General features: G+C 33.9%; 4 protein-coding genes across 6 annotated transcripts in view; 2 read left to right on the forward strand and 2 right to left on the reverse strand.

The window, feature by feature from the left end:
- The window catches only part of LOC21409883 (K(+) efflux antiporter 4), an 8,154-nt gene extending 2,400 nt beyond the window's left edge, over window positions 1-5,754 (reverse strand). For all 3 annotated transcript variants that reach the window (XM_024161354.1, XM_024161353.1, XM_024161355.1), the window contains exons 1-15: window positions 5,272-5,754; window positions 4,924-4,967; window positions 3,884-3,942; window positions 3,658-3,736; window positions 3,436-3,497; window positions 3,264-3,339; window positions 3,061-3,135; window positions 2,714-2,785; window positions 2,531-2,614; window positions 2,124-2,192; window positions 1,544-1,621; window positions 1,315-1,403; window positions 692-788; window positions 559-612; window positions 226-321 (exon numbers count right to left, since the gene is read on the reverse strand). In XM_024161354.1, the coding sequence (XP_024017122.1) occupies window positions 226-321; window positions 559-612; window positions 692-788; window positions 1,315-1,403; window positions 1,544-1,621; window positions 2,124-2,192; window positions 2,531-2,614; window positions 2,714-2,785; window positions 3,061-3,135; window positions 3,264-3,339; window positions 3,436-3,497; window positions 3,658-3,736; window positions 3,884-3,942; window positions 4,924-4,967; window positions 5,272-5,512 (1,275 nt within the window). In that variant the 5' untranslated portion in view covers window positions 5,513-5,754. The remainder of the gene's footprint in view (window positions 1-225; window positions 322-558; window positions 613-691; window positions 789-1,314; window positions 1,404-1,543; window positions 1,622-2,123; window positions 2,193-2,530; window positions 2,615-2,713; window positions 2,786-3,060; window positions 3,136-3,263; window positions 3,340-3,435; window positions 3,498-3,657; window positions 3,737-3,883; window positions 3,943-4,923; window positions 4,968-5,271) is intronic.
- A 9,869-nt stretch (window positions 5,755-15,623) lies between these two features.
- Window positions 15,624-17,150, forward strand: LOC21409884 (1-aminocyclopropane-1-carboxylate oxidase 1). Its single transcript, XM_010091729.2, has 3 exons — window positions 15,624-15,972; window positions 16,073-16,296; window positions 16,403-17,150. The coding sequence occupies exons 1-3, from the start codon at window positions 15,871-15,873 to the stop codon at window positions 16,995-16,997; spliced, it is 921 nt and encodes a 306-aa protein (XP_010090031.1). The 5' UTR covers window positions 15,624-15,870; the 3' UTR covers window positions 16,998-17,150.
- Window positions 17,151-18,238: 1,088 nt separating this feature from the next.
- LOC21409885 lies at window positions 18,239-19,883 on the reverse strand. Its single transcript, XM_010091730.2, has 2 exons — window positions 19,597-19,883; window positions 18,239-19,517 (listed from the first exon to the last, which is right to left on the reverse strand). Exons 1-2 carry the CDS (start codon window positions 19,803-19,805, stop codon window positions 18,239-18,241), a joined length of 1,488 nt encoding a protein of 495 aa, XP_010090032.1. The 5' UTR covers window positions 19,806-19,883.
- Window positions 19,884-23,012: 3,129 nt separating this feature from the next.
- On the forward strand, window positions 23,013-26,194 carry LOC21409886 (tetraspanin-2). The gene is made up of 2 exons (XM_024161386.1): window positions 23,013-23,675; window positions 25,544-26,194. The coding sequence occupies exons 1-2, from the start codon at window positions 23,175-23,177 to the stop codon at window positions 25,853-25,855; spliced, it is 813 nt and encodes a 270-aa protein (XP_024017154.1). The 5' UTR covers window positions 23,013-23,174; the 3' UTR covers window positions 25,856-26,194.
- Window positions 26,195-27,451: the final 1,257 nt, after the last annotated feature.

Consider the following 27,451-nt stretch of genomic DNA (forward strand, 5'->3'; position numbering starts at 1 on the left):
GAGCCGCGCCCCCCCCCCCCCCCCCCCCATAACCATGTGATGGAACTGTAGCGAAAGAGAACAATCAAACTTCTATCTATAATTGTGGAGTATAGGGTGTAGCGGAAAAATAAATTTTCTCAATATATATAACAGGTTATTGTAAGTTGAAATAGCAAGACAAAGGTCATCACTAACTAACACGTGGAACTTCTCCAAGTAGATGCACAAATAAAAGTATCTTACTTGTTCAAGTGTGTGTTGACCCAGATCAGTTGTTGATATCATCACTCCCGCAGCAAAGGAACCCAGTTCAAGACTCAGACCCAGTTTATCACTACACTGAAAATGACATACAATTATGTTATGTATCTACAATAATAGGCACAAATGCAAGTAGAGGCATATATGCGTCCCCACCAGGGGCAACATTCCAATAAAAAACTAAAGAAGGGTTGGGAGAGCATCAAACAAGTATAGAAACCAACTTGTCCTTTTTTTTTCCCCGACTTATCAACGTAAAAGTAAAATATAAAGACAACTGTTATCAAACACAAAAGAATCGGGAAATGGACAAACCCAAGCAACAAGCAAGCAGAATGCCACTGATGCCAGTTGATAGAGTTCATTAGTCTGAAAATAAATGAAAACAAAAATCAGCAAATATAACTTGAGGAAATGAATTATAACCTTAAACTGGGCGATCCAATACCTGAGACGATAGGCTTATCATGAGTTTAAGGAACCATGGTACACAAGTGCGAGATACTATTGACAAAATGGCCAAAAATGTAACCAAAACCACCAACCTGTGACAAACGCTCGTTAATCAAAACACTAATCTAATTTCCATATGAAAAACAAATAAAAAAAAGCAACTAAGTGTACTCCAACATGCCAAACTATCAACAGGTATGTCAAAGGCATCTTGACCATTGGTGATAACTCATCACCATCCTCATCTGTTCAGCATCCATTGACCATGAATGAGGATAATGTACAGCCGAAGCTACTAACTTTCCAGGTATCACGTCATATTATTATTAGCAAGAGAAAAATATATCAATTTCTAAAGTTACTTTATTGATATCACTACAAAACTAATATATGTTCAGCAATGACAGAGGACTTCACAGAGGACTTCACCGGATGAAGAATAACAGATCATAGACTGGATAGACAGAACCAGGCCTTTAAACAGCTTAGTCAAGCCAGCCTTGAAAATCAGAGTCCACTTACTTTTTATTCTGGTTATAAATATATAACATGACGAGAAAAAGACATTTGGCATAATTTGCTTATCCTGTCTAAGTAAGATGATTTTCATAATCTTACGATTTGGTCATGGACATCACTCCTTGAAGAACACCAGAAGTACCACCAAGAATTGGAAGCAAAGCAAACAGCAAGCCAACGGCACAATCCTGATACCACACAATAGTTTAAACTAGTGTAACATATGTGTGTATATAAGATTAAAAAAATCTACAAATAGAAAGATACTGATGTTTTTTATCTTAGCAAGTTATAATTATATATAGAGAAGTCAGAAAACAATATCTACCTGCAAAATAAGAGTACCGACAGTGACCTGACCATGAAGGGCATTAATGCTATTTCTTTCCATCAAGAATTTCAAAACCTACAGACAAAATGAAATAAGCACCAGTGAAGAAGGATTTTCTACAATTTTATACCTAGGAAATGCACATTAAGTGGAAAAAAATCTAAATGCACGTCAAAAGTTACATATCTATGACATTAGCCAGAGCTTTCACATTCTTTGAACCATCCTAAGGCAATGAAAGATGGACCAGACAACTACCAAGCTTGCAGAAAAAACACAACATCCGATGAATGTTTGCACTTTAAAACACGAGATCCTCACCAATGATAATTCACTCAATTCCCTCATTTATTAGAAGTATTACCAACAAAAGCGAAAAAGTCGCGCACAATCTGAAAATGTACGGGCATTTACATAAACTATTTCACCGTCATAACTCAGGACATGAATAAAAACACATAAATTTATTAGTCAAATGTACTCATTCACATAAAAAATGAAAAAATATATACATTGAAAAAAAAAAAGGCCATCAAGGAGACAGAGAAAACAAAAATATCAGATAAAACATAGTTACCACTGCAGTTGAAGACATAGATAGAAATGCTCCAACGAAGATCCCCTCGGAAGGTTTACCACCACATAACTGTAAAATGCATGCAGAACATAAAATGAACAGATGAAAAAGGTATAAACAATCACTAATAGTCTCTAGTCGCTACATTGCTGTGCAAACATCCAAAATATGTTTTGGGCAGTGGTTATTTTTGCTCCTGCCTTTTGAAGCAACATCTAAACCTTGATACAGGTCTGCTACCATATACAGTGGCAGTATAACGACCCTACTCAGGACCATTCTGAAACTCAAACTTAGCAGCATGAACTCTATTGAGGTTGAAGTGTTCATCAGAGCTTAAAAAGTTAAAAAAACAGCTAACCCAAACATACACTTAAAGATATTGATTCACAAATATGCAAACATACCGAGGCTGTTATCCCGCACAAGCACATAAACAGAAAAATCTGGAGTAGACCTCCTAGAACAGCTACTGCCCGGACTACACGAAGCTGCAACCATAACTTAAGGTTATCAATTACCAAGCCTCATCAATTGGCAAAAAATAAAAAGTAGAAAGTAGAATAGAAAATACAACTGCACAAACTAACCTTTGTAGCAGAGAACTCCAGGCCCAATGCAAAAAGCAGAAAGATAACACCAAACTGAGCAACTGTCTCAACCTTCATGCATAATTAATTTAAGACAATGGTAACATCAGTGAAAAACAAATAATGACCAGTGTAAAACATGGAACAAAAAATATAAAACACACACAACCAAGCTTCAAATTTGTTATAACGTCAGTCAAACTTGCACTAAGGATTCTCTAGTTCAAACAAAAAAAAAAAGAAAAGAAAAGAAGAAGAACAACCTTATTGGAACAAATGGAAAGATCATAAAGAATACACATCCACACAGTGACATATCATGCATGGTAGGAATAAAGACAACGTACTTGCACCATTTCACTGACAAAACTCAAGCCTCCAGGGCCAATGATGGAGCCTGCTAGCAGATATCCCGTAATAACCTAAAAATTTTAAACAGTAAGAAAGAAAAATTTTAGGCAGAAGAAGAAGAAAAAAAGAAAAAGGGAAAAAAAAAGACACATTTCCAAAAAGGAGATATCAAAGCAAAGATCAATGGTAGTGTTCTAACCGGTTGTCCAGCACAAGCGAACGCAATGCCACCACAAGTTGCAGAGACAATGACAACCACCAGGTCTGATATCAACCTGCAAAACAATAGTTTGAACAAGCTACATCAGCCAAGTTGCTGCTAGTTATGTACGATTGAGAAATCTAAAAATTGATCAAAAGTGCAACTTAACCTCGAGTCTAGTTGTAACACAGGAAACTTTGACTTGAGATTGGATATAATAAAGACATTGTCCTGAAGATAAATTTCTAGCACGTCAAGACTGAACAAACCCCAACATAAGTGATGAGTGATAAAAATTACTAGTGAACCACCATTTGGCAGTACTATCAATGGTAGAAGAAAAAAAGCTAATTAGCCAATATAAATTTCCTGTAAGACATAACAGGCATACCTTTCGATCTATTAACGTTGGCATATCCTCAGCTTGATTCTCATTATCCAAATTGAAAACATGATGAAACTGAAATGACCTAACATAAAGTTCACAAAGATTCAGCAGGCTTCCTCGTATTGATGATTAACTTACTTTAAAGGAACAGAGTAAGAACTATTATTCACTTCCACTTCTATTAAAAAGGAAAAACATAATCATTGGTTCAGAAGATAGACGCACGTACTTCTCCTCCTTAGTGTCATTTTTCTTGGGCTTAACTCTAGCAACAGTTTCCAAAACTGCCTGACAAACAAACATTTTCCATTTCCAAGTTAGAACATGAAATGGTTAAAGCAGATTATTGATGAATGGAAAAAATAAGGTGTCAAACTGGAAAAATATTTCAATCGCAGGTATTCATAAGTCCAAACCCCTAGAAAGAGAAAAAATGGTGTAGAAGTAAATGAAGAGGTCAATTTAAAGCAGGTTATCCATGTCACAGCAAAACCAACTAAGCAATTTTTGATTCAAGCTTTCCCTTAGTAACTAACATCCTCAGCTTTAGGAAGTATTCATGAGGTCGGAAAGAGTCAAGTCCAGATTAAATTTTCTTGTTTAAATAAGAAAAAGACATCATTTAGAGACCACCTCATTATAGTACTTAGCTGAGTTGACCAAGACACCATTGAAGCATTTGCAACCCTGAAAGTGAAACCTCATTCGCCTATCTTATCCGTTAAGGTAACATCTATTATATTTTACATTTTCATTTTTGTTGGCTCTTTATAAACCAAAATAACAAGATTGCGCAATGAGAAGTTTATATCATTGTTATTTAATTTTACATTTTCTACATTTTCCAACAAGAATAGTCTTAAATGGCGAACCTATTTTCAACTAACTAAATGAACTGTAAACATAATGTTTCTACACAAAACTGTCTAGTGTATCAAAATTAACTCCATCAAACATAAATAAGAATAGCAATTCTTAACTCCAGATTATATACTACAACACTGGTCAAGTAGTAAGATTAATGAATCCTAACATCAAGCATTTTAAACACATCCTTGGGATTCTCTGGGTTCATCCGAATCCAAAAGGCCAACATTTTGACAATAATAATTATTACTCAAAACCAACATTTTGATAATTCGTTTTTACTTGTTAGCACTAAACATTTCGCTTTCCTATACCCGCATGTGTTCCTCACGGGCATGAACCATAAGTAAGATATTGAGAAAGGAAAAATTAATGTTCGTTTCAAGAAATATGACTACCAACCTGCTGTCCGGCAACACTGTTGTTGAAGCTACCGGCGTCTGTGGCTGCAAGAGAACACAAAATTGGAGTAAATCCTCAACTCATTGATCTCAGAATTCCCCTAATGGACCAAAAGCAGTAAAACGAAGACGTAATTTCCAATTATTAGCCTAAATCAACCAAAAACTTTCTCTCTCTTATTCCACATTTTCCATAATCACCACATCGCAATCAACAAGTACTGCGATAACGCAATGCCGAACAACATAAGAAAATCCAAAACCCTGCTTCAACCATCCGGACCCCAGTCGAAACCCTAGAAAAACGCAAAAAGAGAAAATTTTCATTTCCGTTCTTTTCTCTACGAACCTTCATTCTGCTCGTTGTCGGGGAACTCCCTCTCGAGCGCGCGATCGAGCATGCCGGCGAAGCTGTCCTCGGTGGATCTCGAGCGCGTCGAGTTCGTCTCCACGGCGGCAGCATTGATCTCCGCCGCCGCCGAGTCAGAGTCGGCCGAATCGGCGGCCGCGAAGAGTGGAAACGCGAGAGAAGGAAGGACGCAGAAGCAGAGAAAGAGAACCGCCTTAATCGACAGAGATCGGACCCTCATTGCAGAGGAGAGAGAGAGAGAGAAAGAGGGTTTGGGATGGAGAGAGAGAAAGAGGGTTTGGTATGGTGAGAGAGAAGGTTGCGCAGAGTGACGCCCGGCGCAAGTTAGCGTGGCGAGCACCGTCGTCGTCCTCTGGATTTGCGGGTGTTTTTTTTTTTTTTAGCTTTTTTGTGACGGAACGAGAGGGAAAGTGTGTGTGCCTTTTTTTTTTTTTTTTTCAGCTGCGGGGAATTGGTGGTAAAAGTACGAAATTATCCTTGAAAGAAAGTAATTAATAATACTGTGCGGATTTGTGACAGGTTCTAAGAAATCTAAAAGCGAGTGTGAGAAGTGCCTACGCGCGCGTCTGATGCACGTGTGCTTCTCTTTAAAGTAAAGGAACCGGGAGGGATTGATACTAAGGATTAAACTTGAACGCTCGTTTAGTTCGTTGAGTTTTTAATTTGAGTTTGAATATAATTTTATATGAAAATTTTTTATTATAGTAAAAAAATTAGATGTGATTATTTTTAAGAGTTTTTTATTATAATAAAATTTAAATTTTAAAGATTGTGACAAATTAAACTTGTCCCTAAACTATTGGCAAAGTAACAAAATGCCTCTTAAAGTTTAAAAATAACAAATTTTCATTATGAACAATTTGCCGTTAGCACGCATCCATATTTTTCAACCTCTTGGTTAAATTTTGAACATTAAGTGACACGTGGAAGTCGCTAAAGCATTTAATTTTTATTCTATTATGAAATGACAATTTTACCCATCCAAGCCCAGCCGTTAACCAGTCAAACCCGCCGTTGACCGGCCCAAATTAAGGGTTTTGTTACCCAGGATCTTATGAGCATTTTTACATCATTATCACAAAAGATCCAACGATTGGATCGTCAGAACCACCTTTCGCCACCACGGCTCACGGCAGCGGCTCCATTCTCCGGCAATTCGAGGTTGTGTGATGCAATTGATTGAAGGCTTTTGATCCACGTCCCACTTTGAAGCTAACTAGCCCAGCGGTATCACTCACGATGGCTAAAATGGTAGAGATCGACAGGGGCCCGACGACCAAACTTCACAACTACGGTGATAAAGCTCCGCCGAGAATTGAGAGGTATTGCTGGTGTCATTTTCTTCGTCTCATCGTTCTAAGTCTATAGAAACCGGAATCATCTCAATCGAAGGTCGAATGAGGAAGTTATCACAACGGGAAGAAATATATATTTTTAGCTCTTTTTCTGACAAGTGTAGTGGCTACCGGCTGAGTTAGAGGTCCTACTACATGTCGTGTTGCTCAACTCGTCGAGAGCTTCGTGATGGTGAAGGAGGTGTCAAAAAATGATACTGGAATCCTAATTGGAGATCATGGCCGGTTGTTGTAGATAGAGAGAAGGAATCTTCATAATTTAACTAATTACACTTTCAAATCAAGTCTAGTCTTGTTTATCGTCAAATATAAGCATCCCGGTCAATGTCGGTCAACGGTTGGGCTTGGATGGGAAAAGTCACCATTTTATAATATAACAAAATTAAATACTTCAGCGATTTCCACGTGTCACTTAACGTTTAAATTTAATCGAGGGGGTGGAAAAGGGGGACGCGTGCTAACGACGAATTATTCAGGGAAAAAATTTGTTATTTTTAAACCTTAAGGGGCACTTTGTTATTTCACCAATAGTTCAAAGGGGACAAGTGTAATTTGTCCTATAAAAGCAAATATACCAGTTTTTATTTTTCTCAATTTATTCCTTAAGACTACAAAAATATTTTTTGACCACTAAAACCAATTTCTGATCATTAGATATTGTCAAAATCACATTATATTTAAAAAATATAAGGAAGAAATAGTTTTTTATACAAATTTAAAGACGGAAAGATTAAAAAATTATTGTTAGTTCATTTTTTTCTGATTCTGCTAGAAAAACTCTCTTATTATACTTTTTAATTTCATCTATCCCACACTTTTTAAATGAAATATATATAATTATATATATATATATATATATACACACACACGAAGACAAAAAACTCTCATTTTTTATTGTTAGGAGTTTCTCTAATAAGACTAAAGAAAATGAACTATCATTAATTTTTTTCTATTTCAATCATCATATATATATCAGAAACTATATGTTATACATATTTTTCAATATGTTATGATTTTGACCATCTACCAGATAAAAATTGATCCTACTAATTAATGGGGCTACAGGAGAAGGTCATTCACTATTTTATAGTAGGATTTTTTATTCACAAAAGTGTGTGAGGGATTACATTAAAATAAGTTTTTCAAAACATCATCGCCAATTTTAAACTCGAGTGTGTGAGGGATCACACTCGAGTAAGCCAGACTCGAGTGTGAAATTGAGTCTAGTTATGCATTTACTAAATGCAACTCGAATTCAAAGTCGAGTAATAACTCGAGTTGGTGAGTTTTTACCACCTATTGTTTTCCTATTACTCAAGTTTGGTTCTACGATGCGGATTGCTTATGCAAAAAAGATACTTCTTTATAATTAGAGTTTGGCTTTAGTACAAGTGAACACAAAAGTCAAGTTTTAAATATCAAATCAATCTCCTCCTAAACACTTAACTCAAAATCAAATCCACTTTCTTAACTAGAATCAACAACTTTGAGTTAGTGAAGTGAACGCGCTCTAATTGTTGTTAACTGATATATTAATTCCTTTTCTTTTAATCATTACTACATTGTGATTTTTAAATTATTTTAATATTAAAAGCTTAATTTTAGATGTTTCAAAAATGGTATTAAAATTTAGATATTGCATGTGGTTACAAGCATAGTATAACAATAGTTTCAAACTTAGGGTGCGTTTGGTTTTAAGGATTCTGCATGGTTCAAATCATAATTCCTAGTTCTACAATAGTATTTTTTTTTATAAAAAATTTAAAATTTAAATGTCAAAATTAAAACCACTCATTTAAACCCATGAATCCTTAACTTTACTATTAGATGAAAAATTTGAATCTCACAACCTCACGTTCAAAGAAAAAAGAAAGAAAAAGATGGTCATACTAAATTGCGTACAAATATATTATTTATCTTTTCATTCATAAATTCGACCATTAATAAAATTAATTCTAAAATCTATGATAAAATGGGTGTCACATTCTGTAACCAAAAGTGCTGAAATTTTAGGCCGGCGGGCCTGCTCGAAGCCCAAATTTTTTAGGCTCAACGGGCAAGCCCATAAGGCCGCTCATCCAAGCAAGTTTTCAAGCTCGGGCTCGGGTTGCCCGAAATTGAATGACATCGCCAAAGTCCGCTGCCGAAAGAATGCCCTCAACCGTTGAATGTCGGATTTTTTATTATTTTTTTCCCTCCGGCCCGAACCCGAAGCCCAAAAGCCTGACTCCAACGGCTCTTTTTTGACTATTGCCCGAATTTCGGCCCGAACCCGACTCGCCAAAAATTGAAAGTAGCCGTTGAATCTGAATTTTGGGGGAAAAATCAAAATTTTAACCAAAAAAATTCCCTATAAATACCCCTCATCTCCCACACATTTTTCTCATCTAAACTATCTCAATTTTAGTATAATTTTAACACACAATAATTTAATAATTATTTATATACAAATACAATTACTAAATAATAGTATATTATATAATATATATATACAATATTATAAAAATTAAAAAATATAATAAAAATATATTTTTTTTTTCGGGCCATTTGAGCGGACTCAGGCAGTCAAAACCAGGCCCGCTATAATAAAAAATATTTTTTTTTCGGGCCACTCGAGCAGGCTCGGGTTGCCCGACCGGGCTCGGGCAGCCAAAACTAGACCCATGGCCCGTTCATGGACCTTCTCGGGCTCAAGCAAGCAGGTTTGAACGTCAAGCTCAAAATCAGATTTTTCGAGCAGCTCGTCTAAAGTTCCAGCACTAACTATAATTGTGTAATTAATGCTAAATTCTCTTTTTCACACAAACCAATATCAATTCTTTCCAAATCTCTATTGGTCATACCCTAAAGCTAGATGTAGGGTCGGTTAGGAATAACTTATACTTGTGCTTTTAAGTAGTAAAAGAAGATAAATATAAATTGTGATTTTTTAATTAGTGTTTGAAAAATGTACTTTTATATCTAAGAAGGGATTTTAAACTTGTTTACGTAAAAAAGTAAAATGCACTTATTGTTATAAAAAATAATGTATTAAAAGGATATGAATGAGATATTTAATTTTTTGTTTACAAATAAAAGATTAAAAATATAAATAAAAAACATTTTCATAAGCATTAAGGAGATGACTTGTTCTAAAATGCTTAAAAAGCTAAAAACACTTTAAAATTGGCCATCCAAATAGGTTTAAAAGCGGCTTTTAAACTAAATAAGTTAAAAATAATTATTTTTAAGCCAATCCAAACAGGTCTGTAAAACGCTAGCATAATAATGGTTGAGTTTTCTACCTTGCACCAAAAAAATAATAATAATAAAACATAATAAACGGTTAACACAGCAAAAGAACTCTAATGGTTTTCATTAAATTGTATGGAAAATGTCCAATTAAAAGTATCAAAGTTATGGTAAGTTTGATTAGCACAAAACAAAAAAAGTTATGGTAAGATTTATTTCCCTCTTTATCAATTTATTTTTAATAGAATCTTTTTTCCTTTACCTTTTTTTAAGAATTATTTATATTCTGTAAGTGACCGCAATTAACAACTTTTTAAAATATCACAAGGAATCCCCAAAAAAATCCCAGGAAATTGCATTAAATTTTCAGATATGAACAAATTTTGCTTACTTTATTATAGGCGACAAATGTACAAATTAGCAAGCAGTTAAAGCATATCTTACTCCTTTTTTCTATTAATCTATCTTTGTTTTATTATTTAAGAAAAAAATACATTTTCGTATTATTTTCCTTTATGATCTCTCTTTTTGTTGCGCTAGTTACGAGATCAGATTATCAACGTTGGTTTCAATCTGAAAAGGACAGCTTATTTGGACCCGCCAATAATCTTGCGTCTATCTGAGTAATTAGTACGAGTGTTCGACGATGAATTTAATCACAGCCGCACGTGATCCCCTTTGGGATCTAAACGCTACTCATTGGCCCACACAGACACCTTCTAAGGCCTCGTTCATTTCACCGATTTGAATTTTTAGTTTTAAATTTTTACAGTAAAAAATTCTTAAAAAATGTCACATCTAATTTTTTTCTGCTATAGTGAAAAACTCTAAAAAAATATCACATCACAGCTCGAATTAAAAACTCAAATCCACGAAGTGAACGACCCGTTTAATATATGAATTCAAATCATGATTCAAATCAATAATTTTAATTATGATTTTTAAATATAATTTTTTACGAGAAAAAAAGTAGTAGAATTAAAATCATAAATTTAAACTCGTAAAAAACTCATATACTAAGGGTGCGTTTGGTTCATGGATTAGAACCATGTGATTAGAATTATTTTCGAATTATATGTATTTTTTATGAGGAAAAATACTGTAACGAATCATGAACTATGATTCGAATAAGGGAACGAATCCATCTACAAAACATCACCTAAATATACTCTTAAAATGTTGACTACACGCTTATCGAGATTAAGTCAGAATTAAGTTAAATTAGATTAGATTAGATAAGAATCCCACAATCCATATACTTCATGCGCCAAATGCATCTATGTCTAACACCTACGGTTGTATAATAAAACGGTTGTACAGAAACTGGCTTCTTAAGATTGCCGAAACTAGCTTAGCAACACAGACGGACTCAATATCACATTAGAACCAATGTTTGCCGATCGTTGAACCAAACTGTCGTCACATTAGGCAACTCGACACGCAGTTGTAGACATGCCCCCACAAATCTACGGTCATGTTTAGAATTAATTATATTTTTATATTTTATATTTTTTGAGAAAGAAAAAATAAAAACATTTTTAAAATGACGTTTGTCACAATGAAGATAAAAAATAAAAATGAAAACGATTTTTTAGTTTAGTGTAAAATAAGAGAGAAATGAAAAATGACTTTTAGTTATTTTTCATTTTTTGTTTTCGTTCTCTCCTCTCTAGAGAGAGGGAGACATTAATGAATTTTTTATACTAAAAATAATATTTTAATAAAATTATCAAACGCTTTTTTTAAAATGATTTATGTATGAGATTAAAAATGTTTTCATTTTTATTTTCATATAAAAATAAAATTATTTTAGAACAAGTTCTAAACGCGCCATACATCTCCCCATCCCCTCTTTGGATCTTTAACTCTTTGGAAGCTGGGAACTAAACCTGTAACAACTGCTAGAAAACCACTATAGACGATTAATGAACCGATCGAGTACCCTTTTGTTAGGTTCGTGATTAGTTTCACTTCCCAAAAAATCGACAAAGTTTTGTTCGGGGACCGAATTGGCCAACAACGAGGATTAAAAACTAATGAATCCCCCCACTAACATCTGACTCACTCTAGTCGAGATATACAATATATTTTTTTTATAAAAAGATTAAATAATTTGTCTCTCTCAAAAATGGTAGGGAATGAATTACTTGATTATAATTTTTTTTTCATAAGATAAAAAAGGTACCAACTTCACTTTTTCAATTTCAGTGTCAATGAGAACTCTATTGTAGAAGTAGCCTTTACTTAAATTATAGTTTTTAACCTCACACTAGCTACATAAAATTGAAATGGCATCTGTTATTTAAAAAAGAAGTTGGGACAGAGACATTTAGTTAATATATTAGAATCATGTGATTATAACTATTTTTAATTTACATGTATTTTTTGTGAGAGAAAACACTGTAATAAATCATGAATCATGATTCAAATCATGGGTTGAATTCTCTAACCAAACGTTTCTTAGTTCACGACTCTATTGGTGTGATATATTACTATTATTATTGTCGTCATCATCAAGTTTGTCAATAATTTTCAACCACTATTGTTTAATCATGAAAAATTAATATCAACAACCTTTCAAAATCAAGGGCGAAAGAAAACAGGAAAATACACAAACACATTCCCTTCCGAGATGGCATGGCATTGTGTATGGTGTCATACAGGAATTATTGGAAGAGACCTATTACGTTAGTCATGTCAAACGTCACCAACAACTCTTATTTGAGGAGTACTAAAGAGATTGGTGCTCTTAAACACTACCATTAGAATTTAGATATACGTAATTATGAACAAAGAATGTTAATGGTCATTTGTTCCGAAAGTAAAGACCAAGTCAACCTTAAAAACACCAAGTTGTGTACTCGTAACTTCAGCTGACAATCTAAATAGCGACACGACGACACAATTTAAAATCCGTACAAAGTTAGTGGGTTTAAGTTTATTATAAATGAGTTTATATCATAATCAGATTGACCTGATTAATATGATTAATAAATAGGTTGGGTTAAGATTGATTTCCTAACACGAGTGACACGAATTGACACGATTAACTATATTTGTTATTTACAATATAATGATATGTGATACAATATGAAAGTTTATATGACATATTAAATATAAATAATGTGAATTTTAATATTTGTAGGTAAAATTCATTCATTTTTCTTAAAGTAAAAGATAAATTAACCAATAAACATGTTAAACCTGTGTTGACCGTGTTAAATAAATCATTATTATATTAGTTATTTATTCAATATATTAATTGAAATGAGTTATACGGGTTGACACGATTAACACAATTAATAAATAAATTATGTTTAAATTGATATTTTTAACACATTTAATAAATATGTCGTGTTTAAATTAATAACTTTTAATACGATTAATAAACAAATCGACACAAATACGATTTACTAACACAAATTATCACCCTTACCCGTAACGAAAGAACTCAAAATATACACGTTGTCTTCTGCCTGTTATTTTCTATATCGCCCACATATATATGTCTATGGGCGATATAGAAACCATGATTTGGACGAATCTTGTCGTAACAAAGTACGGCCTCAATTAGGTCAAAGGCCCTGCAGGTAGGCCCTTGACTTGATTTTAAGTGGAGCCTGGACTGCCTAAGTCTACTTTACGTATAAGTTTGAACATTTTCTAAGTCCACAAATTTGAACATTTTCCGAATCTCTGAACCATGATGTTCCAAACTGATTACCTAATCAAAGTGGACAGAACCTACAGTAATCTCCTCCTTTTTTTTTTAGTGACTATATATATCCCAAATTTCAGACATTAAGGAGTTGTTTAGTTGGGAGATTCGTACCCCGATTTGAATCATGGTTCATGGTTTGTTAGAGTATTTTCTCTCATAAAAAATACACGTAAATTGAAAATAATTCTAATCTCATGGTCCTAATCCATTAACCAAACGTCTCCTAAATAAGGATGAAAATACTTTAAACCACTGAAAATCAAAATACTTTTAAGGATGAAAATACATCCCAAATTGTTCTTTTTACTGTCAAGTACACACTTGACACAACCTAAGAAAAGGTGCAAAATTTTTGAACGGTGAAGATCGTTATAATCCTCATCTAATAACTGAAATTTGAGTTTTATTCACATTAAAAAAAAAAACAATAATAAGAGTAGTGCTTCCCAATTAGAGTATCCTAAGTTGATTTTCCTTTTTTAGTACATATATTATATATTAGCTGTGTTTGAAGTTGTTTTTATTTTTGTTTTTCACGTTTTTTGAGAAAGAAAAAATGAAAATAGGAGAAAAACGGCGTTTGACACAATTAAAGATAAAAAATGAAAATAAAAACGATTTTTTAGTTTAGTGTAAAATGAGAGAGAAATGAAAAACGACTTTTAATCGTTTTTTATTTTTTATTTATGTTTTCTCCTCTCTCGAGCAGAGAGAGAGACAGTAATGGATTTTTTTATTTTGAAAATAATTTCTTAATAAAACTACTAAATACATTTTCAAAAATGATTTCTGTCTGAGATTGAAAACGTTTTCATTTCTATTTTTGTACAAAAAATAAAATTATTTTTAAACGAGATCTAAACGCACCTATTATGTGGCGAAACTACACAGATTGTCTCGGGTGATTTCTATTAGAAGTTTGATGCATTCTCGGGAATGATTTTCAATACTGTCCACAGAGATTTCAGCAGATTAATTGAAATGTCAGATCTGTCTCTTAATATGTTACAAAATATGGCCATTATTTCTTAAACGTTGTGAGTTTCTATGATAAGCAGAAGCAAAAGTGAATGCAAATGTAACGCAACATGGGAAGAATAACTTCAATAGTAACAGATAATATGAATGTACAACATAGTAGGTAGATCACGAGTATACATGAGCATCTTTTATAGATAAATACATCAGAATACTTATAAAGGTGTGATGTTCTTCATTAATTAAAAAAAAAAAGTAGTAATTGCACCTACTATTTTGTCCACAAGATCAAAGTCAAAATATGCCATAAAATTTCTTTAAAAAAAAAATTCTTTGGTAAAAAGAAAAAAAAAGAAAAAAGAACATTTTACTAGTAGTGAGTTATCAAATATGAAGGTTTTCTCAAATTTAGTTACGTTTTTCTTCTTACTATTCTGATATGATTTTGATGTCATCTTTAGTTTAAAAGCACATAATACTGTGGATAATTTTTGCAGAAACAACTAAAACATAAAGTTTCCGATTTGGGATTTTCTGATGGAGACAACTAACTAAATAGAGTTCAAAGGGCAAAACCAACCCGCAAGATCTTTGATATACTATGGGCACTGAAAATAGCACAGCGACTGATTTATTCTCATTGTCTTTTCTCTCTTTGGTGGTTTTAAGGCAACTTGTTCATGTGAAAACTGCCCCTAGTTTTCCAAAACCAATGATTTATATTGCACAACGCAACCAATCAAAAGTAAGATCCCGTAAAAGGAAAGCATAAAACAAGGTCCAGTCATTTTTATTTAACCCTTCTCAAAGCAAGAAAAGGCTACTTGACATATATGTATGTATTTATATGAACATATAAAAAACAACAGAGAGAAAGATGCATAGTATTGAAGTTACAGGGGGGAATAGTCTAACAAGGGAAAGTTTTCCTTGCAAAACTGAAAGTAAAAAGAGTTTTATTATTATTATTATTATTATTTAAAAAAAAAAAAAAAAACTTGGTTTATAAGAGAGAGACCATTGACCTGTTTACAAGGGATTTAAAAAACCAGGGAATCACATGGGCTGTTAGTTGCACTTGGACTTTGCTTTTTTGTTATTGCCATTTGCTATTTTCTAGTCATCCAATGTCTGAGTTTGTAGTTAACTATTAACCACCAAATCTTCCAATATAACCACCCTTTATTATAATACTAATAAAGATAAATTACATCACCACTAGGCCTATATATACTCCTTCACATTTCATATCTTCTGCATCAGGGTTAGAGTCTTAGAGATAAAAAAACGGATATGGAGATCCCAGTGATAGATTTCAATGAGCTTAATGGAGATAAAAGAAGTGAAACAATGGCTCTCTTACACCAAGCTTGTGAGAAATGGGGCTGCTTTCAGGTAAAGATGATCACTTTTGTTTTTTTTTTTCATTCATAGTTCTATTTCCTCAAATGTAATACTATAACCATTCTATTAAAACATTGGATGTTTCATGCAGATAAGAAGCCATGGAATTGACACAAAGTTGATGGAGAGAGTGAAGCAGTTGGTGAATATACACTACGAGCAGAATCTAAAGAAGCAGTTCTATGAGTCGGAGATAGCTAAAAGATTCGAGAGCAAAGGGCACACCTCCGACGTAGACTGGGAAAGCAGCTTTTTCATTTGGCATCGCCCTATATCAAACATGGAAGAATTCGAAAACCTTCCAAAAGATTTTTGGTAACCATAAAAAATTCTCATTCAAAAAACACACACACATATATATATAGATCACTTTGTCATATATGTACCTTAGAAGTAACTGACTTTTAAGTAACAATTGCAGCTCAACGGTAGATGAGTATATAGCTCAACTGCTCAAGCTGGCGGAGAAGCTTTCCGAGCTTATGTGTGAGAATCTTGGTCTAGAGAAAGACTTTATAAAGAGTGCTTTCTCAGGGACCAAAGGTCCCTCTGTGGGAACTAAGGTGGCGAAATACCCCCAGTGTCCAAATCCAGAACTTGTGAGAGGACTTAGAGAGCACACAGATGCTGGTGGGATCATACTCTTGCTCCAAGATGACCAAGTCCCAGGTCTCCAATTCCTCAAAGATGATGAATGGATCGCGATTCCGCCATCGAAGAACAACACCATCTTTGTGAACACAGGTGACCAAGTGGAGATATTGAGCAATGGAAGGTACAAAAGTGTTCTGCACCGTGTCATGGCTGACAAGAATGGAAGTAGACTATCCATTGCCACCTTCTATAACCCCGCCGGTGACGCCATCATCTCTCCTGCTCAAAAACTGTTGTACCCAAATCACTTCCGTTTCCAAGATTACCTGAAGCTTTATGCTACCACAAAGTTTGCTGACAAGGCCCCGAGATTTGAAGCCATGAAAAAAATGGTCAATGGGAGCAATGGTCTTCTAGCATAAAAAGTTATTTCTTACTTCTAGCCTAAAATGTTATTTCTCACTTTACTATATCAATGTGTACTCCTCACTTATGGGGTTTGTCTGCTACCTTTGTTTTTGCTATGTTATCCAAATAATGAACATTAAAAGAGAAGAAAAGGTATTCCATGCAAAGAATGTTTTCTTTTTCTTCATTTTTTCCACTCCCCTCTCTATCTTAAGAAGGAAAGTTGCAATCTCGTGATTCCAGGCAATGACATTGATGTTTATCTATATTCTTGATTTGTTTTGAGTATTGTTGAAGGCCATATGTGCCAAACTGATGAATTAGTTTAAGATAGTCACAAAATACACAAATTTAATTGATAGCCGCTCTGTATAATATTGATTAGGTGATTTACTTGCAAGCAAAGTGACCTACAGCATTCTCCGTTTTATGGCAACAACAACAACAACAAAAAAAAAAAAAAAAAAAAAAAAAAAAAAAAAAAAAAAAAAGAAAGAGAGAGATCACACGCTACAGCCTCATAGCACCAACAGAGTACTTCTATCTCTAGATCCAAGAAAAAATATTAATTTGATCGCATCATCCTTGCAATTGCAAATTGATATGTTTTCTTCCAAAAAGCTGATATTAAATATTATCTCCTGGATATTTACAATTCACATTAATATTTTGTGGTCCAAATTCCCAATATCCGTCGAGAATCATCTAAACCTGAATAACACCTTATTAACTATTAACAATGAATTGGTAACAATTAAACCACGACTGAAATTAATTTTGGGAGACGTCTTCTGTTTTCTACACAAAGTGAAATCTCGAAACCTCTCTTCATATCCAAAAGAGAGAATAATGTAAAATATCACCCCCATTCAGAGTCTATCATACTACTTGTATGCATTTTATCCTTAGCTACTAAATTTTAATAATTTCTCATTAGCGCCCCCCCCAAAAAAAAAAAAACAAGAATTCAATAATTGGTATCATGAGGGGAAAAAAGGAAAAGAGAAACAGTAACTAAACGTATCGATCAACAACGGCATAATAACTTCTTTTCTAAACTTTGTTCAAACAGTAAAGCCAAGAGCATTTATAGCTGTAAAAAGGAGGTTAATAATCAACGATTCTTCTTCAAGGCTAAAAGCTTCATGTTAAAACAAGGTTTTGGATGAAAGATGTAGAAATCGAGCATGCAAAATGCATATTCTCAGATTGACTGAATCCCAAGGCACAAGTGAACAATGTCTTTAAGTAGTGGCTACATAGCAGACAATTTAGATAATATGGATTTTGTCACAAGGGTATTGGTTCTCTCAACTGCTTCAGTCAATACACGCCTATGAGACTTCAATAGGGGAGAACATTTAGTGACTAAACACAACAAAAAGTTTCCAAATTTCAGAGATTTGGGAAATTTGCCAGCCGAATGCTGAACTTGGTAAACAATATGATCAACTGAATCCTGAGTAAAACAAACATAATGAATCAAAATATTTTGCAGCAGACCAAAAACTGATTCTGTCCATACAATTTGATCGGATATGAGATGCTGGTGGCATGGCTGACAGATGACTCTCCGCTCATCATTATCTCCGCAGAGCAGCTTCTGAAAGAAGGCAGAAACATGAGCTGGGTGCAAGCATTCCTTGACAATCCTCATGATCACATCGCATATGGGGTTGTTGATGCCGTCTTTGCGGAGAATCAACGGAAGCAAGAGGGCATATTCAGCGGCCCTCTGATGGAGCTTGCAGTACTCTATAGTTGCAGTCAGTAAAACACGAGGCGCTGGTTCTTCAAGAGCCAACAATTTGGGAAGGACAATTGAGCAGAGAACTTGGCTTGGCCATTTAAGCTCTTCTTCACTACCATTTGAAAGATGAGACAACAGAACTGAAGCAATTTCATCATCCACAAGCCAAGGTTCAGTCAGCCCCAAAATCATTAAAGAATCTCCACCGTTTTTAGAGCAAAGTTCCCGAATTTCATTCGCTAGGTCTACAGTTTTGGAAGCTGATTCCAAATTCGTGATCTGAGCTTTCAGATTAGCTGCTTTATTTTGAATTTCAGGTCCTAAGGAATCATTTATGGGGTGATCAATCTCAACTTCGTCCATGACTTCATCCATTAATTCTTCCGCATCCTCTCCAATTTGATCCAAAATATCTTCATTCTTCCCAGAATTACCATACAAAGTCCTCAAATCCTCATCCAAAATAGGAAGCCACGGAAGCCAATTACTGGCACTTGCCAAAGATTCCATGAGCCAACTGGGGACAGACTCGAACTCATCCTCCACTGCCTCCTCCCCAGAATCCAAGCTCAAGCCCGAAATCCACTTGTAATCCGACTCAGACAAAGCGTCGAACAGATTGCGCGCGGCTTTCTCTACCCAAAAATCCAGGCCATCTTTACCACTCAGGACATCCCGTGCCAACCTTCGCAAATCCCGACGGCAAAACCTCTGTCGTTCCACGGCAAGAAAGGACAAAATCCGCGCCTGAACCATGTTGGGAAGAGTCTGTACAAACATAACCCTAAATCATGGACATTATCAAAAAACCAAACGAATTCGAAACACAGAGAAGTCGAAATCCACATGTTTCGTTCGCATACCTCCTTGTGGAAGAAGATGAAGAAGAAGAAGAGTTGTCAACGACAATGGCGTCGAAGGGTTTCATTAGCAACGAGAGGAATGAGGCTGTGGTGATCGGAGTCTCGGCTGATGATGAGGCACCAGAAGATCCGTGTAACCACATTGAAGCTTCCGATTCCGGCGCCGGAGAGTTCAGGAAAATGTCGAAGAGTGGGACCCACGCCTCCATTTTCGCCCTCTTTTGGCTCTCTGCAAAACAGGGGAAAAAAAATATTTTCCTTTATTTTCTTTCCTTTTTTTTTTTTTGAAAATTGGAGGGAAGAGATTTAAGAGAACAACGATAAACCGCGGGAAAGCCATTTATTCCTGTTTTAGTTTGTTCGTGTTTCCAAACATGCGCCTTTCTTTTTTAAGCCTGCACAAAACGGATAAAATTTGTTGTTTCGAAGGATCCACGTCGGTGGCTTGTGTTTCGGATTTGATAGTTCCAATAACCAATCAGAGTGATGCAACGTGGTGATTTGTGGCTTTGTCACGTGGGCAGATTGTCGTAGACCGGTTTACTTGGGAAAGCTCGTGGCATCGCCACTTCAATAAGATGACGTTTGGTAGAATGATTCGTTCTCTAATTTAAATTATGATTCGTGATTTATTATAATATTTTTCTTAAAAAAAATACACATAAATCAAAAATAATTTAAATCATATAATTTGAATCCTCCAACTAAATATCCTCTTAAGTTATCTGGGACTGGGAGCGAGTGTAATTGGTGCGTGGACTTACGCGTTAAGCATGCGCTTGGCTTTGTCATTTGCTCTCATATGAAAACGCTTTTTGAAAACGCGGTTTCACTTTCCAAGCAATAGCCACGTGGAATCTTTCCGCGTTTCTCTTTTCATATTTCTTTTCCTTCCTCCAAAAAAATAAATTGTATTCAATTCTCCCAACTACAAATTTGGGATTTCACAGTACATATGGCGCTTTGTGAAGGATTGTTTTAATAAATGACTGAGATTTTACAAAATTATAAAAATGATTGTTTTTATTAGTTTAATGGTTAATCACTTATTGATTTAACAATCCATCAACAATTGATTTTAATTTATTACTAATTAACTTTATAATTTTTCATATAATCAATATCAATTAATATCTAACTAAAATTAATTAATTTTAATCAATAAATTACATATTTATTAATAATAAATTATTAATAAATTAATAATATATCGATTAATTATTGGCGCGATCAATTATTAATTGACTTCGGTAGACAAATCGATTATTTTTGTAAAATAAAAAAGCGGTCATTTATAAAAAGATATGGTAAAACTAATTTTTCCTTATAAATTCCTTTAAATGCTTATTACTCTAATTTTTCTTTTTATTTTTTAAAAAAGCTCTTTTTTATTTTTTTGAATTTTTTCATAAAAACACGTGAAACAAATTGAGAGGCTTGAAATTGCATAGTTTGGCAAAGATTACAAGCCCATGTGAAGTTCCAACTACAACATGACTGAAGCTGCAATAAACAAATGGCAATCACTAGAGAGATAAAGGTTGTGTTTGGAATTATTTTTATTTTTATTTTTTACGTTTTTTGAGAAAGAAAAAATAAAAATGAGAGAGAAACAACGGGTGCGTTTGGAATTGGTTCTAAAACGTTTTTATTTTCTGTACGAAAATGAAAATGAAAACGTTTTTAGTTTCATTTTTGAATTATTTCTAAAAATGCGTTTGGTAGTTTTATTTAGAGATTGATTTCAGTTTTAAAAAAAACTGAAACTGCGTTTGGTGGTTTAATTTTTGAAAACATGTAATAATATATTAAATAAATAATATTATTAAATATATTAAATAAATAATATATTAAATATATTAAATAAATAATATTATTAAATATATTATATAAATAATATTATTAAATATATTAAATAATAATATATTAAATAAATATATTAAATAAACATATATAATACAAAAACGGTTTCAGAAAAGAGGGAAGAAAATGAAAAAGAAAAAAAAAATGAAATCCGTTTTTCAGAAAACAGAAAACGAAAACAAGAAAATGAAAACACCTTTTTTTCGTTTTCTGATTTCCACAAAAAGACAAAAACGTTTTTGGTTTTGTTTTTTAAAAAAAATTGCACCAAACACGTTTTTAACACCCGTTTTCATTTTTTTGCTTTGAAAACCGTGGAAAACGAAAACGAAAACGCAAACAAACGGGCCAAACGTTTAACGCAATTAAAGATAAAAAATAAAAATGAAAATGATTTTTTAATTTAGTATAAAATGAGAGAAAAATGAAAAATGGCTCGTTTTTCATTTTTTGTTTTTGTTTTCTCCTATCCCGATGAAAGAGAGCCATTAATTAATTTAATAAATTTTTTTTATATTAAAAATAATCTCTTGATAAAATTACTAAACGTATTTTTAAAAATAATTTTTGTCTAAGATTAAAAACATTTTCATTTTCAATTTTATACAAAAAATAAAATTATTTTAAAATGAGTTCTAAACGCACCAAAAGATTCACATTTTTATTAATGCAACATCCATGCATGTAATATTTTGAGGTCGAGCAATGCATATGACCCGCAATTGCTGAAGCAATGCATATGACCGGGACTCATCGTTGCGAAAAATGAAAGTTTAATTGTGTATAGATTTACATATATATGTGCAAAAAAAAAAAAAAAAAACACTGTGTAGACAGTAAAAAGAAGTTCGACTAGAGAATAATAAGAACAAGTATATTTAAAAAAAAAACTACAATAAAGACCGATTATTTAACCATAAAAAATCTCCATTTTTGCCGCTACAAACCAACCATAATAATTATCACAAGGACTTGTGTTTAATGCTCAAGCTCATTAGTTTACTTTTGTCCCCATTAGTTTGGTAATGCGTGTTTAATTAATATATTTGTGTTATAATTTGAATAATAAAAAAAATAACTGTGTAGACAATAAAAAGAAGTTCGACTACAGAATAATAAAAACAAGTATATTTAAAACAAACTATAATAAAGACCGATTATTTAACCATAAAAAATCTCCACTTTTGCCGCTACAAACCAACCATAATAATTATCACAAGGACTTGTGTTTAATGCTCAAGCTCATTAGTTTACTTTTGTCCTCATTAGTTTGGTAGGGTGTGTTTAATTAATATATTTGTGTTATAATTTAAATCATAATTTATTATAATATTTTTTTTTATAAAAAATATATATAAATTATAAATAATTATAAATCATAATTTTTAAATCTATAAACTAAATATTCACATAAAATGAGTCAGTGACAAATTCAAAGAGATAATCTTCTCCTCATTCACCGCAGTCAAAAACATCACCAATTTCACTGAGAAGTTATCCCTTTTTAATATTTTTCGGACTCAAAAGTATATATTCTTTTTTGCTTTTTCACCCACCACCCAGAACACAGCAACATCCACAAACTCCCTACATATAATCCCAAAGGAACCTCAACAAAAAGAGATCACACACCTCACGGTCTCAGTCTCACTCACACATCTTTTAAATATAACATTTTATCTCTCTCTCTTAAAAAAAGAGTCCGATTCTCCGCCATGGGAGGAGTGAGCAACAACATCACGGCGGTGCTGAACTTCATCGCCTTCCTCTGCTCGATCCCGATAATCGCGGCCGGAATCTGGCTGGCGTCGAAGCCGGACAACGAGTGCATCCACTCGTTCCGGTGGCCGGTGGTGGTCCTCGGCTTCCTCATCCTCCTCGTCTCCCTCGCCGGCTTCGTCGGCGCGTACTGGAACAAGCAGGGGCTGCTGGCGCTCTACCTCTTCTGCATGGCCGTCCTGATCGCCCTTCTCCTCATCCTCCTCGTCTTCGCATTCGTTGTCACGCGCCGCGACGGCAGCTACGCCGTCCCCGGCCGCAACTACAAGGAGTACCGCCTCGACGGCTTCTCCGACTGGCTCCGCGACCAGGTCGCCAGCTCCAAGAATTGGGCCAAGATTCGGACCTGTTTGGCCGATTCCGATGTCTGTACTACGCTCGCGCAGGATTACATCAACGCCGATCAGTTCTTCGCTGCTCACATCTCTCCTCTCCAGGCAAGTTCTCTGTTTGTTTAATTTTCTTTTTAATTTCGATTGCGACCTGTTTGTCTGCTTAAAAGCTTTTTTTTCAAGTAATTTCACTGTCGCTATAATTTAGTATAGGGAAAAGGCTGTAAGTCTCAGAAGCGTTTAAATATATCAAAATTCGGCACATTTTTAGTGGGGAAGTTGAATTTTTTTAGCGGTTTAAGTGAGAAATGGTGCGTGCAAACAGGTCTTTAGTTTCTTTCATTTTCCACATTTCCAGCTTCCAGTACTAAAGACCGCACAGTGACGCAACGTGACTGGTTGTGGCAACGACTTTTCTGTCCAAAAATGTTCTCTTTCTCTTTCAGTACCTACCAGAACCAGGTTATCCAAATGTATTCTATGATAATAGGGCGTGATTATCCAAATAATTACCAATGAGCCATTGTTCTCCGTTTCTATAGAAGGAAACTACTTGGGCCAAATAAATTCCAGGAATATTATCACTAGTGCCCTGAATTTGAGAGTTATTTTCAGTTTTTCTCTTGAATTTTAAAAGTTTTTATTTTGTTCCCTAATGTTAAATTGTTCTAACTTAATCCCTTTTATTGTAATTTCAGTTAAAAATAGATAGAAAAAAGATAATAATAAAATCTTGTGGCCTTTCTATTTAGATTTCTATTTAAAAGAAACATATAAAAAATCACATGACCGTACGTAATCTCCTCTATTTTTGTATGATTTTAGTAGAAATTACAATAAAATGAACTAAATGAGAACAATTCAAGATTTAATAGGCAAAATTAGAAATTTTAAAATTTAGAAAGCAAACAGAGAAGGGAATGACCACAAAATTTAAGAGACACCAGTGAGAATAATCATAAGTTTTAACTCCTTGGTAAAATTGAGAATTAACTATGCTATAAACACGTATCAAACACCATAAGCTGGATTTTAGCCCTAAATGATGAATAAATCCATCTAAGTTACTGTTAACTTAACAACAAAAAACTTTCAACTATTCATATTGATTTACCTATCAATATGAATAGTTGAAAGTTTTTTGCTTTGGTGAAATTGATGAGGTACTAGATTTTTAGGTAATCTTGATAAATACCTTTTAAAAGTGTATAGGTCAGGATTTTTACCTTTATTCTTAATTCATAACCGTTTTAATCAAATAATTACACTAATAAAAGGATATTTATCAAGAATAAGGGGTAAATGTCTAAATTCATGCATTCTCAAGAGTAAATTCTCTATTTTTTTAAATAAGACCTAGACTTGAGACCCATTATGTGAGCCTATAAGCCGAATCGGGGCCATAGGAAAGCCATGGCATGTACCCCACCAACGGAGCTGTGAGCAATGTGGTCCATAATTTGGATTATGGGGTCTTACTTTTAAGATTTTATCTCATCACCTTAAGGTCAGCATGACTAGAGATTGCATTAGTGGAATAAGAAAAAAGGAGACACATTGCTGATTACCTAGTGCTATCATTGTATTTGTGGGGGCGTCCCTAATGTTCTTACAAAACGGAATTGTATGAAGAATAGTAGAAGAGTGTGCCAATAACAGAGAAGTTAAATTAATCATGGATGTTAGACTAAAACAAAAGTAATCGCAATTGTTGAGGGGTTTGTTTTTGCTGGTGACAAAGCTTATGCCTTATGGTTGCCAGCTATTGCCATTGTTTGGTGGCATTTCTTTTCTTTTCCCTATTGCCCTTTTGCCATTTTTTAGACGGTTTTGTGGTAAGATTGAAAAAATTCCCTTCAACACAACTTAATTGAAAATCTGAAGATATTTTTTTATACCATACCATACAATTCTTTTTTTTTTTTTCCCTATGGCTAATCTGTATTAGTATTATTTTTTTCCTTATTTTACAGTCAGGGTGTTGTAAGCCACCAACAGCATGTGGGTACAACTATGTGAACCCAACACTGTGGATAAACCCAGTGAACCAAATGGCTGATCCAGACTGCTACTTGTGGAGCAATGACCAAAACCTGCTCTGCTACAACTGCAACGCCTGCAAGGCGGGCCTGTTGGGGAATTTAAGAAAAGAATGGAGAAAAGCCAATATCATTCTTATAGTGGCACTTGTTGTCTTGATATGGGTCTATCTCATTGCCTGCAGTGCCTTCAAGAACGCACAAACGGAAGAGCTCTTCCGCCGCTACAAACAGGGTTGGGTCTAATCTCGTTTCCAAACAGACCCAATTTTCAGATTGGCATTTTTGTTTCTTTCTTTCTCATCATTCTAATGATGAATTATGTCTCTGTCAACTAATGTACATATTCCACTGCTCTCTCTCTCTCTCTCTCTCTGTTCCATGGTGTCAGGTAGTCTAATTCACGACACCAGTATCAGTTCCAACACTAGTTTGTAACTATATCGTTTCATTTTGTAATTTCAACCTTTTTCTCTAGTGTAATTGACGCACCAACATTGGAACTTTTAAAAATTCCTAGATACTCTCCGACCTCCTTAATGGCGGGAAATCTTGTCCTGGAACAACAGAACAATTTTTAATTAATTCAGCGTCTTTCTAGAAGAGGAATAACATCTTAAATTATCATTTTTTTTATCTTATCTTATCTTTTGGGGGCAGAGTATTGGATTCTTCTATTCAGTGGTCACTTTTAGCAGCTTATTGTCACGCACTATAGCGCCACACACATTAGTCTTTTAATGCCGACCACTTAAAAGGAACCGACGTCGTTTTCTTTGGTAGACAAGGTCTTTCTTATACCGAGATCTCCCGCGAACGATTTCTTTTTTCTATAAAATATAGAAGTATGGAGGAAAAAAAAGGGAGAAATACTTCTGTAAGGTTATGATTTTTATTTATTATTTTTAATTAATATATATTTAAATAAATAGTTGTATTAGTTAAAGAATATTAATTATGAATAATTGTATAAATTTAGACTCATGCACTCTAAAAGTAAATTGAACAATTTTCTCAGGAAAAAAACTTAGAACTATGAAAACCAAATATGGGCTTATGATAGGCTACGCAAAAATGAAATTTTCAAAGGGTTACAAAGATTAGTTAATGGTTTTTTTTTTTAATAGTTTATGAGGCTCTGGAGAACTAATATTACCTCCATTAAGTCCGTTCAGTTCGCTAATTTGAGTTTTTAATTCTAGTTGAGATGTGATGTTATGTGAGAACTTTTTACTGTAGTAAAAAAATTAGATGTGACTGTTTCTGAGAACTTTTTACTGTAACAAAACTCGAATTAGTGAAATGAACGGGGCTCGATTTACAGGCGATAGCCAATAAGCGATGAAATATAACTGCATTCCATCGTTAGAAAAGGGGTAAGAAAGAAAATTTCCGTAGAAGTCTTTAATAATTTGTCAATGCCCTTATGGCAGTTTGTCACGTGGAAGTTGCTAGTAAAATCGTTTCCATAATTCTAGAATTTTGTATGACTGACCTTGTAATCTCAGATTCTACACTTGCATGTGTAACTCTCGCACTGCAAGTAAGATTATAGAGTTTGGGGAGAAACATTTCGTGCCCGTTTGCTTGTTGTATTTAAGCCTATAATTCTCATTCTGTTATAATATTTTCTTTTCACAAAAAATTTAAATAAAAAATGTATTCGTCAATAATTTTCTCACAAAGCTCGTACCAATAAATTAAAATTATTAATTTAAATGCATGAATCAAAGAAATCTGAAATTTTCTTGTTTGTCTTTAATTTATGGGTTGCTTTTCTTTTTTTTTTTTTGCTTGTTAGTTTTCTCGTATTTTTTCAGTTTTTTTTGTTTCCTTCTCACT

This window comes from Morus notabilis, unplaced genomic scaffold (assembly GCF_000414095.1).
Source record: "Morus notabilis unplaced genomic scaffold, ASM41409v2 Scaffold329, whole genome shotgun sequence".
Lineage (NCBI taxonomy): Eukaryota > Viridiplantae > Streptophyta > Magnoliopsida > Rosales > Moraceae > Morus > Morus notabilis.